This window comes from Trametes versicolor (assembly GCF_000271585.1).
Source record: "Trametes versicolor FP-101664 SS1 unplaced genomic scaffold TRAVEscaffold_3, whole genome shotgun sequence".
NCBI classification, from domain to species: Eukaryota; Fungi; Basidiomycota; class Agaricomycetes; order Polyporales; family Polyporaceae; genus Trametes; species Trametes versicolor.
This window is the reverse complement of record NW_007360323.1, coordinates 530807-545119: the sequence shown is the minus strand read 5'-3', so window position 1 is coordinate 545119 and position 14313 is coordinate 530807. Positions and strand designations below refer to the sequence as shown.

The window sequence follows — 14313 nt, the reverse complement described above, 5'->3', positions numbered from 1 at the left end:
GTGTACACAGTCGCCCACTTATTAGGGCGGTGCATATGCCCTGGTCCGTGCGCTCGCCGCCCGACTGTCCTGGGCTTGGGGCGCAAGTAATGGTGGCGTCGGCCCCTCAATCATCTTTGCGCCTCAAGGCGCATCTAAATACGTCTCCTAGAACTCAACCCTGCCAGTGGCTTCGCTAGAAGGATACCCCCGGTATATGCCAAAGTGCAGCCCAGTTTGAGAGTACCAGTGGCAGCGTCATCGCCATACTCTACTCCGCGGCAGATGAGTTGGATACCATCGTCTATCATGTCTCGCGCGCCCCCCTGCTCATCGCCCACATATACCAGCTGCATCAACATCATGTCTCCACACGGGCGGACGGACTCGAGGCCAGCCCGAGCCCGCCCGGACTCCAGCGACATGCTCGCGGAGCACGAATGCTACCGCGAATGCTCTGGCGCGCTGTGGCGCACAAGCTCGAGGGCCACTTGATCATCCCGTCGCGCGCGGGGTGACGATAGTCACGACCCGATAAGGCGACTCACCGCGCGTGCGGAAGTACCTCCGCATGCGGAGGCCCAGCGTCGGCCGCGCGCACAGTCCGCGAGAACCCAATCTTATACCGCATCAAGACCCGGAATACGCTGTGCGGCCGCACCAGAACCCACCAAAATTGCTTACAGGGTCTTCCCCGTCCCTCGGCGCGCTCTATCGATAATCCTGAAGCAGAGATTGCGTGTACGAAGCGAGCCAAGGGTATGGCATCTCCTCATGAAGCTGCACTATAACTAAATGCGGGGAGCACGCCGGGGAGCGAACCACTCAACGTAAGGTTGAGCAGCGGCCCGGCGCAAGTTCAGACGGCAACCACAATCATCGACAACGCCTCCTCGAGGATGGAGCCGCGCATGCGCCGCGCTCCTATTCGTTCAGGGAAGTCACTCAGCCCTCCGTCCCCTAAGACCGAGATCATACACCGATGGCACACAGGTTCAGTCCCCGCGACCCGGGCGACCGCCCAGCGCTCTGCCCCATCTCTCCTCTGCGCAAGGCGTCCGAAGCCCTTGCATCATCGTGCAGCGAGGCGTGCGCCGGGACATGAGGTATGTGGTCGTCCTCATCGACTGGATCGCGCTGAACGCTACAGGGACGCTCGCGCCAGAATATATGACATCTCCGCGAGCTGGATAGAATGCGCGGAGCTCATCTCCTGTATACTGTACGATGAAGGTGAAGGTCGAAGACATTGAGTGAGTCTTCCAACTTCCTCTCCTCTTGCCGCCTCGCCGCCGCAATGCAGCAGTCGGTGCAACTATGTTGCACCATGACGGCTGCGTTGCCCGGTCGTATTTGGCTTAGCTGACATCTCCGTGCTGTAGAGAAATTCAACATATATTGTGTCCCGCGGACGTGCCCGAACACTTTATTTGCGCAAAACACATCCGAGTCAGCACTTGCCCCGCGATGATGACTCCTACCCAGGCGCAAGTCCATCTTGTCAGAGCGCATAATGTCGTACTGTGAGTTCGCATCCGTCCTGCTCTCTCTCTCCCAGTCTGATTCGATGCGCTCTAGCCCACCGAATATGAGATGTAAAAAGTGCACGTGGTCGTTCAACAATAACCTTGCCAGGTACCTCGCGCACCAGATCATGCAGTACGACTCAACTTCTGTGTCCTTGGGCGATGTGGCTTACGGATCTGCTAACAGCGTCTCGACAAAGAAATGCACGGTGTGCAATAAGAGCTTCCGGTGTTCGGAAGAGCGACTGCGCCACTTCTGCACCTCTCATGGGTACTCTGCGACTACAGACCTACCACCGTTGTAGTGTTGCATCTGCAAACACTACAAGTTGTGCACTGATAGCCTCTCTCTGCTCTCCCCGCATCGCTCATTCTATCCTTGCCGTTCATGATAATGGTCATTCCCTAATCATCTGTTAATGTAGCATACAAGCTTCCCACTCGACGGCATGGACAGAACGATGCGTAGAGCCATTACATATCGTCCATCTACTTATCTTGTATTTCCCCTGTAGTGTAGTACTGTATCCACAGCATCGTGCAGTCCATCTAGTTGTTTAGCATAGAATATATTATACTATACCATACTACATCTATTGGCATGCGAAGTGAGAGTCCGTCCTTTGAACGTCGGAAAAGGTACTTAGACGTGGGAGGAGATGAGTTAAGCGCCAGGCTCTGCGGACGCCGAACGGGACGGGATCCATCCGGCGCGCCGCTGACGGGTGACTGGCCTGTCGCAGCGCGCAGCACACGTCAGTATCGCCCCGGCCTCGCTAGAAATGGGGTGCGCCATCCTCGGCGACCTAAGAAGAGTCCTCGTAGACGCACGCACGCCACCCGCGACAAACGCCAGCAACTCCGCAGATTTCACCACCGGACGTCCAACCCCGCGAGTGAGGTCAGAACGTACCACGCCCCGGTCAGGCGATGGCACTGGGCGTCAACGTCGTGGCGAGCGAATGCCACGAAGAATACCGCAGCATCCCATTCGTGGACGTCGATACATGAGATTGTCGTCAATGAAAGGGTGCCCGCGGTCCGTTCCTCCACACAGCACTCACCCTGAATGCTATTACGCCACTGGCATGAAGATTCCACCCTCGTAGGTTGCCGTTGCTACAAGAGACAGGGGGAACCTCGGCACGTTGATCAGCAGGCTGATCTGCTAACTTTGTCCACCACTAGCGTGAGCGTCGGTGCCCATTGCATCCTGTGCGTCGGATTTTGAGCGCGATTCGTCGACAATTGAAAAGGCGGTCCACGTACCGCATGATTTGGACCACATTCATGTCACTGGCAGCGCTATGCAGCTAGGTATTGTACTAGGGCACTGGCACGATGTCCCATCGCCCCTTCTGTTGCTTGGGATAATGAGCGATCCCCGGAGCGACAACCTTTCTTTGCGAACCCTTGGGCTGCGCATCTGTCCCATTCAATTCGGCGGAGCAGATGGCAACGGCGCGCTGACTAGCGCTACGCCACGCAATGGCATTATGCTTCTGAATGCCCTAGGAGGTGAGCGGGTCAGCGCCGGGCCCACGCGAGAGGCACAGAAGATTGATTTTGAGCGGCGTGATATGACAGTGTCCACGAGGTTACCAATGGGAAGCAGAGTACAAAGGCGCTTCCGAGCCCGGAGAGGTGAGAGCCGCGGGGAGATGGCCCAGATATGGGAGAACGTCTCACGGAGGACGTCGCAGTCGGGTCCCGCGATCCGGCCACACGTGGAACGTCCCATATTGGGCGATCACCGGACCCGGAGAACTCCTTAGGCGCCGGATTGTTTGGCCTTTGTTGTGCGTGTGGGTGCTCTGCCATCACGGAGCCCGCCGTGTCGGCGCCTGATCTTCGGCGGAGACCTTCCTCCCGGGCGCGCCTCGCGCATTTCTGCCTGGACCCGGGCGCTGTGGCAGGGTGAGATTCGCGATCGAAACTCATTTCCCAGTCAATACCAGAGCGCGCGCCTTTTGCAGCTGTGCGCAATCTTGATTCTTCCCCACGCGTCGTTAGCGCCCACCAGAACGCATGCATTCAAATTCCGACAAGTGCACGCGCCGGTCTTAAAGCCTCTCCCTCAGTACCCTGGTCTCTACCTACCCTCCACCGCCCCGCCTGGAATCTCTCTTGCTCATACCCAGCTCGACTTCTGCTTCGTGCGTCCTACTTCTCGCTCTACTTTGCGTTTCGTACATTGCCATGACTTCGCGCCGCGCTGACTCCCTGCATGGGAGCTTCGCAAGGTGAGTGAGATTGTGGCGAGCACTATCATACATCCCCCATACCACCAGAACGCGCTCAAAACGTCTTATATGACTGCGCGATCCGCGTACGACGCGTTTCCGACGCGTTGTACAACCCATACCTCTGATTTCTGCCCTAGAGTGGGCATAGTACTGACCGACGCCACATCTCCCTCCCGCAGATTGCCCTCGTCAAGCACCGCCCAGACCATTCAAAACGGCCCCATGTCACGCGGGCTACCTCCACTGACCAGCCTGATCCCCTCGCCACAACAACGGACATCCACCACCACGACGCCACCGTCCATCTATCCCCCGCCCACGCGGTCAGTTCCACGTTCCCTGTATTAGGATCTCGCATTGAACTAGCACTATAGCCCGAGAGAGCACTCCCTACTAGAGAAGCACGCAATCGCGAGCTATTCGTCGCAGCCCGCTCGTCCACCCGCCAGCCTCTCCGTGTACGAGCTCCCTACTGCAACGTTCATGTGGCCCAGCTTCGCCTCAAAGGCAGCCGAACCCCTCCCAGTCGACCCGATAATCTACGTCAAGTACAGGCCTGGCCAAGACAAGCCCACCCACAGTGATTCCGAACATCCTGATTCGTCGCCGACCATGTCCGCGCATTCTTCGCTGTGGTAGGCCGTCCTTCCGCAGTATCCCCGAGGCGTAGCACTCATCTCATGTCGCGCAGGTCCGAGCCCTCGAATTTGACTGCTCGTTCTACGCCCGCTTCTACGCCCCCGCGCGAGGCCTCGCGCAAGAGAAGCTCCTCATCCGAGACCGAGTAAGTGCGCCTCACCCCATGTCAACGCCACCGCGCTAACCCGGGCATCCACTGCAGCGACAATCCCGCAAGTCCGTCCGACCGTTTCCTCAAACGCCCAAGGTCAGAGCCCCGCGCGCGATATCACTTCTGTGGATGCTGATTTTGCCTCAGGACTTCGCGCCACAGCCCCCTGCCTGAGCGCATCATCCCAGCGCTTGCGCCCTCAGCAGATCTCCCCCCGCGCCTGGGGGAGAGGAAGCTGCGGCGGTCGTTCCAGACCCTCGGGCTCGCCTCTGAAAGGAGCGATGCCGAGCAGCGGGGCGAAGCCGTCGCGCACACCGCCCATCAGTCAAAGTCCGCCCACACCCAGGCTCCATGCCCCCCGGCGCGGGCGGCTACGCCTCCCGCGCTCGACAGGGCTCCTGCGCGGCGGAGGCCCGCAATCGTGCCCATGCCCGTGCTCTTGGTGGACCCGTCGCGGAAGAACGACTGGTTGAAGTACGTCAGGAAGGTGCCTCAGGAGGAAGTGAAGGGCGGGCGCGAGTGGGCGTGTATTTGGCACGGCCTGAGGGACGACGGGAAGACCGGAGATTGTGACTACAAGGCCAAGAAACACCTTGTCAAACGCCACATTGAGTCCAAGCACCTGCAGCTACGGTGAGTTGCACCGGAGCAAAGTCCCTAGCGGCGGCGCTGACTGAGAGTCGTCAGCGGTTGGCAGTGCACCTTCCCAGGCTGCAACAGGCGAATCTCGCAGAAGAGCAACTTGGAGACGCACATGAACACACAGTACGTGGACTTCGTTTGAGTGTTTTGCTTGCATGCTGAGACCCTTTCGCCAGCACCGGTGCCACGCCACACAAGTGCTATTACTGCGGCATGCGTTTCAAGGATCCCGCGCGTCGTCAGCGACACATGAAAGAACATGGACATGAGACGGTGCCGATGCGCAAGGCAAGGTTGGCCGCCGAAAAAGCCGAGCGCGAGGAGGCGGCCAAGAAGGCTGCAGAGGCGGGGGCCGAAGCCGCTGCATCTGAGGCCTCTGAGGCCTCCGACCCTGGGGCTCAATCCGATGCTGACGATAGAGCCCCTGGCCCATCGACGTGATCAGCTGCTCGGCTTGTGCTCTTGCAGTGCACCATTGCTTCTTGTGACCTTTCCGCTCCCAGGACGTTCTCCTGATCTTCGCTTTCCATACCTGTCCCCCCGGGCTTCGACGTCCGATGTTACCTATTATCTGTCCCCACGTTTCGTATATTGTATCATTCGAGTTTGAGCCTCTTGTATCGCTATTGACCTGGAACGGGTGTTGTTAGAATCTTTGCTGTCGATAACGTCCTGTCGTGCTCTTCGAGTTGCCTCACTATGCTGTTTCCTTCGCTACGTCTTTGTTCTGAGTCTGTTGTTCTGTAACGCACACACACCTTTGTACAGCCCAATCAATCTCCGGTCAGCTTTACCTCTACCCTGGGACACGATGGTGATAGAAGGCAGGAATCGAGATGACAGTCTCATGAGGAACTTGACGAGGTGCCGTTACTCCAGCTTCTTCTTCCTGGGCGCAGGCGCTTCCGACCACATCAGGCGCCGAAAGGGCGCGCCTCCCTCGGCGAACGCGGCTCGGGGTCATCCGTCCCCCTTTGCGCTGCTCTTCCATCTCGCACGTCCCCCCATGTCGTCAAAACAACCGCAGCTCGGCAGCCTCGCCATCCAAGCACCCACATTGACTCCCAGGACGGTGCACGTAACTCCATCAACGTGTCGTGATATCTCTGTCTTCAAGGGTGCGTTCCGTCGGCGCTGTTCTGCCACAGTTCTCCCAGCCCTGACGTCCGGCATTGCGCCCTGCTCCATTGCGCCCGGTCCGCCAGACCTGATGAACCAGTATAGGAAGCTCGACGATACAATCAACATGCGGCTGAATCGCACGACCGCACAGTTCCGCGACAGGGAGCGGTCAGGGCTCAGTGGGAAGGGCGGTGTGGAGGAGCAAGCCTGCATCCAGGTCTGGAGGGAGCTCGTCGGTGCGCCTCGCCGGCCCTCGCGTTTCTAGGCTGCGTTGACGCCCCCCAAGCGAACTGGTCCCGGCGCAAAGATATTGTGGACTACTGCGTTGGGGTAGTTGACCAGTCGCTAGAAGAGAAGCGCGAGCTGCTCCAGAGCGCCGGAGATGATGCCTCAGCCCAGCGCAAAGCGAAGGGCGTCTTGTACGCGGAAGAGGTCAAGGTCAGGAAGTTCCCCGTCCGCACCCGACTGCCGCTGAGCCTGTGCGCAGCGAAACCAACTCCACAACGAGCTGACGGTCGAGACCATCGTGCGCAAGCGCGCCTCCGAAGGTACGCACCTCAGCGCCGTCTTTGACTGACTCTTGTGAAGCAGAACGTTGTGCACAGCATTCCGGTCTCGGTGTCGATATTTCGAACCGCCGCCGTCCGATGCAGAAGCCCGCAAGTGGTGGGACGCCGTCTGACACTGAGCGGATCTGTGGCGCTCCTCTCCCTTGTTCTCCTTGCAGACGTATCCAACCACAGCACCCCGGCGTGGGATGATCGCTCAAATTCGATGGTGATATCCCTTCGCCGCCCGCAGGGATGGGCTTCTACCGCGCGCGGATATGTACGTCGGTGGAAGAGAGTGTATTCTCCGCACTGCGCCCGTAGGAATGCAGTGCGCGCTTCTATCAGCTACAACAATCGACCAGCGGGACTAGTGCTCCATGGCCGTCCAACCAGCACCCCAACATCTCGAGACATCGCCATCGTGTTGGGGAGAACATGGTGTGAGATGCGTCGTGACGGTACTCCGAGGAGGTTGTGCTATTGTTGTGCCCTGATCAAGGTCCGAGGTTGGTCCTCTGGCACTGCCGATGACTCGCGTCAAACCATGTCAGTAAACGCTATCGAGGTCAATCTCAGAAACTCAGGAGAGTTGCATCCTGACCCGCCGGGTACCCCGGCCTCGGACACGGAGGGCTCTCGATCATTGTCCTGAACAGCACGGCCGCCCTCCGAGATGCAATCGGGCGGCCAGTCCACGTGGGTATGACGACACTGAGCAGTCGTCTCGCGCGAGGGGTCGGTTCATGCACCCGCCATGGGCAGCCAGCCGTGCACGCGCCCTCATCGGCACATCTCTTCTCGACGCCGACGTCGGCTGCGCTCTCCAACATTGTCTGCGACCACCATGTTCACAGCCAGCCTTGCTCTCATCTGCCTCCTTGCCGGTCTCGTTTCACTCGCGCACGGCGCAGTCGCTGGCTCGCTGGGCGTACAGACAAGTGACGCATATACAGGCGGCTTTGATGATGTCAAAGTTCCAGTCGTGCTCGGCGTGATGAGCCGCTGCCCCGATGCCGTTCTGTGCGAGACCGTCTTCGATCATGTTCTGCAGCGCGTTGCCGACAAAGTGGATCTCTCGCTCACGTTCATCGGGAAGTGAGTACGTGCAACACGACTACACTATTTTGAGACTGAGATGAGGCACAGGATCAACGCCTCCGAGCCCGACTTTGGCGTGACATGCAAACATGGTCCCGAGGAGTGCGCGGGGAATGTGCACGAACTGTGCGCTATCAAATACGCTCCCACACAGCGGTGGTGGAACTTCGTCCATTGCCTGAACTTCAAGGGCCGAACTGAGATCGGGAAGCCTGAAACGGCGCTGCAATGCGCGAAGACGACAGAACTCGACTGGGAGAACAGCGGTGTGGGCGCGTGCGCCGGGCTGGATGGGAGTGGGAAAGGAGAAGAGGGCGTGCGGATGCTGCAACAGAGCGTTGCCGTAACGGAAGAGATGGGCATCGAGTGCGTTCACAGCCATCCGCCAGTTAGCGTTTGTTTTGACATCAAGCCCGCCCGCCCACAGGAAGAGCTGCACTATAGTGATCAACGGGAAGCCCGTTTGCATTCACGACGAAACGTGGAAGGAGTGCGAGGTGGGAACTCACATGTGCATCTATGCTGTACCGTCGTGGCTGACGGGCTGTTCATATCAGGGCGGCCATGCCCCGAAGGACTTCATCAGGCAGATTGAGGAGGAGTACAACAAACTTAACCAGTCGTGAGGAGGACAGAAGTAGTATATCGGCGTAGGGGCGATGTCATTATACCACGCATGTATGATCCGCGGGCTCTTCAACCACCCAAAATAAGCTCGTATCCGATGATGACCAGGTTCAGCCCTATGAGTGGTACTGAAGCAGCATAAGTTGGAATCCCATGGAGAAGACGCAAACAAGACTCACTCCGCATGAGTGTCCGCACAGCGCTGATCAAGATTATTAGCCGTCCCTTCACGCCGACATCCTGCGCTCCGGGGTATGCTGCTTGGTCGTATGGTTGAGCATATGGCTGGCCAAAGCCGGGGTTCGCTGGTTGTGGCTGCGCGGAAGACCAGCCGACTTGAAGCAGGGTACCATGAGCGGACCGCGCCACAGTACAGGGCCTAAGAGACGTACTTCGTGCCAGGAACCTGTCTTCGCTGAGAACAGCCATAGCGTTTATGAGGAGTAGCGAGACATAGAGAATCGTGCCGAGGTAGAGCATAGATGGGTGGTGGTGGACGTGTCCGAGAGCGTGTCGTTGCGTAGGCGCCCATGCACTGGACGATCGCGTGCAGGAAGAGACGCCCGTTGCGCTTTCCTTGCGTTCTCCTCCCAGCTTGTCCGAGTCTTGCTATGCAGTCTGTCGGGGCCAGCCTCCGCTCTGGTGCGTACGCTTGACTACCGCGCTTTGAGACAGGATTTGAACGTCTTCTATGCTGCAGCGAGCAGAGCGGCCTGCCTTAATGTGCCCGCTCACACCGTCGCTTCAAGTTCGCGAGTGTTCCAGCTTCAGGGCGTCCAGCGCCGCAAGTACGTATGCCTGCTCTAGATTCCCTGGCTCCTGTCCCTTACAGGCCGCTATCAGTGTTTCGCTCCGCCTGCCAAACTTCAAAGGGCCGGTGACATGGCTCCGCGAATCCCTCGCGCCGAACGTGCGCCAGCAAAATACGCAGGAAGAGATCGACGCGGCGCGGAAGCAGGCTGCGGACAAGGGCCAGCTGAGTGTCTTTGACTCCGTGCCCACAGTCGGGGAGGGCGAAGGTGCCGCGGAAGAGGTGCCTGCGTGGAAGAAGAAGACCTACACGGAGGTACGTCCTGACACTCACCTACTCGGGCGCGCACGGGTGCTCACGCGCACGCGGGGGTCTCTCAGCACAAGTACTCCACGGGGAACTTCAAGATCTCGCACCGCAAGCTGAACATGATCGGCCGCCAAATCGCGGGCAAGCCCGTGGACTCGGCCATCCTGCAGATGATGTTCAGCGAGAAGCGCGCGAGTAAGCGCATCAAGAGCATGCTGGTGGTCGCCAAGTCGCACGCCGTGAAGCTCAAGAGTCTTGATGAGGGGAAGCTCGTCGTTGGTACGTACGCATGCACCGTGAAGCTGCACCCGAATTGATAGAGCCTTCTTACACTACAGCCGAGTCCTGGGTGACGAAGGGGCCCCATCAGTTCAAGCGGTACGATATCAAGGGTCGCGGCAGGGCTGGTGTCAAAACCCATCCCCACGCGCGGCTGCACGTAGTGCTGAAGGAGGGCAAGACGCGGGCTGAGCTGCGGGACGAGGAGCGCGCGAGGAAGTTGAGGCGGATCGTGTCGGCGGGTTATGTCCGGGAGGACGTTCCCCTCCGCAACCCTGGGCCCGCCTGGGCGTGGTAGAGGCTTATGCCTGGTTTTTGCGTATAGTATTACTCGAATGCTAATTGAGATTCCTGGATGCGCCAGCTCCAGTGCCTCCTCACAGTTTCTGGGAAGGCTGCCGCATCGTTGTGTTCTGCCACTACAAGCTTGCCGAGGTGTGCAGAACCGCGCATAGTTCATTTTTGACTCGCATTGCCTTGGCTTTTAACACGGCATGTTTTGATTTGAGATGATTTTATGCGGATGTGTGAGACGTTTGATCAAGCGGAAGAGACGACAGGCGGGCTGACTAGCTTGACGCATGGCTCCGACATCATTTACGCTACTCTCTCGTCGAGGAGGAGTTCCCCGGTGCTGATTTGTATCTTATTGACCTTCAGGCATTCCTCGCCGATATGACTTAGGCTCGCTTATTTTCTATCAGCGATCCGTCCGAGCCACTTGAGCACTGGTAGTAGCTGGACGACTTGATAGCGCTCAAATGCATATTGATTTGGTTCGAGAATGGGTCACAAGAATATGACTTCTGGTCAACCGTTTCTAGGAATCTACTGTCCTTGGAATCTTTCTTATCAATTGTATTTCTACTATCCTGTCTTGGGACCATTTCTGGGTGACCGACAAAGTTCGTAGTACCGGAGTGATCACCAATTCTGCTCAACTACCTATAGGTAATTAGCGGCGCTATTTTGGGCGACGCGCCACGACACGCTCGCTCGCGCGGGCGCAGCACTGGCACATCTCACCTCCCTCTCCCTCACTGGCAGCCATGCCCCGGAACTGGCACACGCCCCTCTCGCTCATTCTCTCCGCTCTCGTTCTCCCGCTATGCGCGTCCGCCGCTAACTCATTCGAAAACACCGCGATCGTGCGCACGGTCGAGCTCGGGGGCGCGCTTGTGCACGTCACCACCACGTATGCCGTCAAGGCGCTCGAGGACGGCTCGAGCATATACACCCTCGCGCTTGGCGAGCAGGAGCACGCGCACACGAGCTGGCTGGAGGCGAAGCTCAAGGGCCAGTCTGAGGTGCTCCCGCTGGAGGACTTCGGATACCACCCGGACAGGTGCGCAGTTCCGTGCTCGAATGTCTGTGAAGACGGGCCTTGACGCTGGTGCTGTTGCTGCTGTAGCGGAGTCTTCTTGTACACGGTCGAGCTCCCGAAAGCGTTGAATACGAACGGGACTGCGAACCTGGTCGTTGAGACCGTCCAGACACACGCGACGTTCCCCTGGCCCCAGGAGGCGGCTCAGAAGGACCCGCAGTCGCTCAAGTACACTGCCGAGCTGTTCGTGATCAGCCCCTACAAGACCTCTGTCCAGCGGACAAAGATTAGGTGAGTTCAGGCCCGACGTGTCATTGCCGCGCATGCCAACCCTGCGGTAGGGCACCTACCACGACCGTGCACTCGTACACCGAGCCGGAGGATGTCGCGTTCACGACGGACGCGGTGGTGACGAAAGCGGGCGCGACTATCACCTATGGCCCTTTCCACGAGATCCCCGCCTCAGCTACTCAAGACTTTGTCGACACTAAGCAGAAGCAGGTCACCGTGCATTATACATATGACCATCCCGTGGTCGAGGTCAAGAAGCTGGAGCGCGCGGTAGAAATCAGCCACTGGGGCGCCAACCTGAACGTCGACAACACGATGGTGTTCTACAACGCCGGCCCTCGGTAAGCGTAAACTCTTCTGACGCGTCAGCTAGGCTCACGGCGGCGGCCAGTCTGAAGGGCCACTTCTCGCGCCTCGAGTACCAGACGCAGAACTACTTCGGACGCGCCGCGGCGCACATGCTCCCTGGCATCAACCTGATCCTGCCCGCCGGCATCCACTCCGCGTATTACTACGACCTCGTAGGGAACGTGTCCACTTCGCATCTCCGCACCGCGCCGTCCGTCCCCAAAGGTGAGAACAGCAACGCCTACAGCCTCCTCGAGCTGCGTCCGCGCTACCCCGTGATGGGCGGCTGGAACTACAGCTTCACGCTTGGGTGGGACTCGCCGCTCCAGGACTATGCTGGGTACGACAAGAGCACCGGCAAGCACATCGTTGGGGTGCCGCTCATGACCGTCATCCCCACCGCGGTCGTGGACGAGGCGGAGATCACGCTTATCCTCCCCGAGGGCGCTACGTACGTTGCTCGTGCTCGTGTATCGGCGAGTGAGTAGACTAACCGCCTTCTTTCTCTGTAGCGACATCGAGTACTTCACGCCCTACCCGGCGCTGAGCGAGCGCATCTCAAACCATATCACCTACCTCGACACCATCGGCAGGCCGAAGATCACACTCAAGTACAAGGAGCTGACAGACAAGCACACCGGCAACATCTACGTGAGTATCCCATCTCGTGGACAGTACAGACTGGCTCATCGCCCCACCCGTTCGCTAGGTCACCTACAAGGTGCCGTTCCGCGCGCACATGCAGAAGCCGCTTGCCGTTGCGACGGCCTTCCTCGGTGTCTTTGCGCTCGCGTTGACGTGGAGGCGTGTCGATACCCGCATCCGGCGGAAGTGACGTGTACGTTCCCGGTCGTTGCTGTTCAAAATAATTTAAGCTTTTCTTCCGGACGATCGCAAACGCGTGTGGGTATTATGCAGTCTAATTGATACAGGGATCTAGTGTACATGCGTTGGTGTCGTCGTCGTTGTCTTCCGGCTTCCGCAGCCTTAGTGGGTCATCCTGCTGCTGCTGAAGCTGTGGATGGTGAACGGCGTGCATCCCGCTGGAGGCGGAGAGCTGCCCATCGTTGTGTCAGCGCACGGGGCCACTGTTCACAAGCGGGGACACGCACCACTGGAGGAAGAGGAAGAGCCCGTTGAGGCCGTTCACGTCCTGGCACGAGTAGAAGAGGCCCTGGTTATTCTGCGGGCCGTTCTCGTAGAAGAGCATGGTGCCCTGCCAGCGCCAGCGGCCGCCGGGGACGCCGCCGGGCTGCGGGTCCGCGACCATCTGCAGCGGGAGGCCCGCGGCCTGCGTCGAGTTCTGCACGTTCACGGGGAGGATCGTGGACTCGTTGTGGTAGTGCCAGAGCTGGTTTTGGTGGATGTAGAACAGCGGCGGGGACTTGTTCCGGTAGATGGTCACGTTCCCCGGGAGGCCTGTGGGCGGCGGCGCGCGTGAGCATGGGCACGGGCGTGTGAGCCGGAGGGGGCGGGGAGCGTACCGCGGGGCGCTGCGATAGACATGTAGAAGGGTACGCTGTTGACCTCGCCTGCGGCGGCGGCGGCAGGGCCGAGCCCCTGGAGCTGCGACATGCCCGGGACGAGCGTGTTCATCGTCGACCAGGATGTGACACCGTCGAAGGACGGCATCCCCGAGACCAGGAGCAGTGGTGCGAGGTACGCGGCGATTGCGAGGAGCAGCGCTGTGAAGGCCATGGTGGGCTGAGGTGTCGGTCGTCGGACGAGAGAGGGGTCGCTCGTCGTCGTGAGGGCACTAAATACCGTGCGCTCGGAGAATCCGCGCAGAGACTGCCCGACGGACCACGTCGTCCGCACGGGGCCGGCGGAGGAATGGGCCCCATCGTCGTGTTCAACCAGAGACGCTCCGTGACGTCGCGCACAAGTAGCCTTCAGGCTCTTTCAGGCGTTGCTTCGGGGCTGTATAAACACGGGGCAGGTGACTCGCCGCGAAAGTGTGCGGTGCGGCAGAAGGGGATAATCCAAGGCGTTGCTTCGGGAGAACGTCCTGGGGCCACGGGATGTGTTCCGTGCAACGTGTTCCGGAACACATTTTACGTTCTTGGTGACCGAGTGCGATAAAGATGGCCACAGTGGCAACGGCCGCATACTGTGGCGAGCGTACACGGCCAAAGCGCGAGGCATAAGCCCGCCACTCAAGTTCACGTCGGAGCGGGCAACACACCACACACCGCGTGGTATTGATACAAGTACTGATAGCCCACTGCTCAGCGCTCACCTCTGACACTCTGCCAAGCCACTAGAACGAGCACTATGGGCCGGAACGTGTTCTGCGGGACAGATCTCTCCGCTGCTGGGACGTTCTGTGCTTCGGACTCGAAGTCCACGAAAGGCGCCGCCGCTAGCGCCCGGTGCTTAATGGGCCACGTGATCGCGGTTGTTTGCGCAAACACAACACGTCTGTGGCGT

At 59.2% G+C, this 14313-nt stretch overlaps 6 protein-coding genes across 6 annotated transcripts; 5 read left to right on the top strand and 1 right to left on the bottom strand.

Annotated features, from left to right (window-relative positions):
• Nucleotides 1–3973: 3973 nt before the first annotated feature.
• On the top strand, nucleotides 3974–5624 carry TRAVEDRAFT_44139 (uncharacterized protein; the record flags this gene model as incomplete). The annotated part of the gene is made up of 7 exons (XM_008036799.1): nucleotides 3974–4074; nucleotides 4126–4386; nucleotides 4443–4535; nucleotides 4593–4637; nucleotides 4689–5174; nucleotides 5229–5306; nucleotides 5360–5624. The coding sequence occupies 7 exons, from the start codon at nucleotides 3974–3976 to the stop codon at nucleotides 5622–5624; spliced, it is 1329 nt and encodes a 442-aa protein (XP_008034990.1).
• Nucleotides 5625–6189: 565 nt separating this feature from the next.
• Nucleotides 6190–7243, top strand: TRAVEDRAFT_26957 (uncharacterized protein; the record flags this gene model as incomplete). The annotated part of the gene is made up of 5 exons (XM_008036586.1): nucleotides 6190–6301; nucleotides 6389–6541; nucleotides 6592–6743; nucleotides 6793–6853; nucleotides 6911–7243. The coding sequence occupies 5 exons, from the start codon at nucleotides 6190–6192 to the stop codon at nucleotides 6985–6987; spliced, it is 555 nt and encodes a 184-aa protein (XP_008034777.1). The 3' UTR covers nucleotides 6988–7243.
• A 405-nt stretch (nucleotides 7244–7648) lies between these two features.
• On the top strand, nucleotides 7649–9065 carry TRAVEDRAFT_142961 (uncharacterized protein). The gene is made up of 6 exons (XM_008037146.1): nucleotides 7649–7951; nucleotides 8003–8320; nucleotides 8382–8451; nucleotides 8512–8709; nucleotides 8761–8916; nucleotides 8974–9065. Exons 1-4 carry the CDS (start codon nucleotides 7701–7703, stop codon nucleotides 8578–8580), a joined length of 708 nt encoding a protein of 235 aa, XP_008035337.1. The 5' UTR covers nucleotides 7649–7700; the 3' UTR covers nucleotides 8581–8709; nucleotides 8761–8916; nucleotides 8974–9065.
• A 106-nt stretch (nucleotides 9066–9171) lies between these two features.
• TRAVEDRAFT_142957 (ribosomal protein L22) lies at nucleotides 9172–10299 on the top strand. Its single transcript, XM_008037145.1, has 5 exons — nucleotides 9172–9223; nucleotides 9282–9369; nucleotides 9425–9647; nucleotides 9713–9920; nucleotides 9980–10299. Exons 1-5 carry the CDS (start codon nucleotides 9193–9195, stop codon nucleotides 10216–10218), a joined length of 789 nt encoding a protein of 262 aa, XP_008035336.1. The 5' UTR covers nucleotides 9172–9192; the 3' UTR covers nucleotides 10219–10299.
• A 657-nt stretch (nucleotides 10300–10956) lies between these two features.
• On the top strand, nucleotides 10957–12772 carry TRAVEDRAFT_69699 (oligosaccharyl transferase alpha subunit). Its single transcript, XM_008037144.1, has 6 exons — nucleotides 10957–11265; nucleotides 11332–11535; nucleotides 11586–11876; nucleotides 11927–12334; nucleotides 12396–12534; nucleotides 12593–12772. Exons 1-6 carry the CDS (start codon nucleotides 10970–10972, stop codon nucleotides 12716–12718), a joined length of 1464 nt encoding a protein of 487 aa, XP_008035335.1. The 5' UTR covers nucleotides 10957–10969; the 3' UTR covers nucleotides 12719–12772.
• A 29-nt stretch (nucleotides 12773–12801) lies between these two features.
• On the bottom strand, nucleotides 12802–13599 carry TRAVEDRAFT_26953 (uncharacterized protein). Its single transcript, XM_008036585.1, has 3 exons — nucleotides 13368–13599; nucleotides 12996–13302; nucleotides 12802–12940 (listed from the first exon to the last, which is right to left on the bottom strand). Exons 1-3 carry the CDS (start codon nucleotides 13579–13581, stop codon nucleotides 12871–12873), a joined length of 591 nt encoding a protein of 196 aa, XP_008034776.1. The 5' UTR covers nucleotides 13582–13599; the 3' UTR covers nucleotides 12802–12870.
• Nucleotides 13600–14313: the final 714 nt, after the last annotated feature.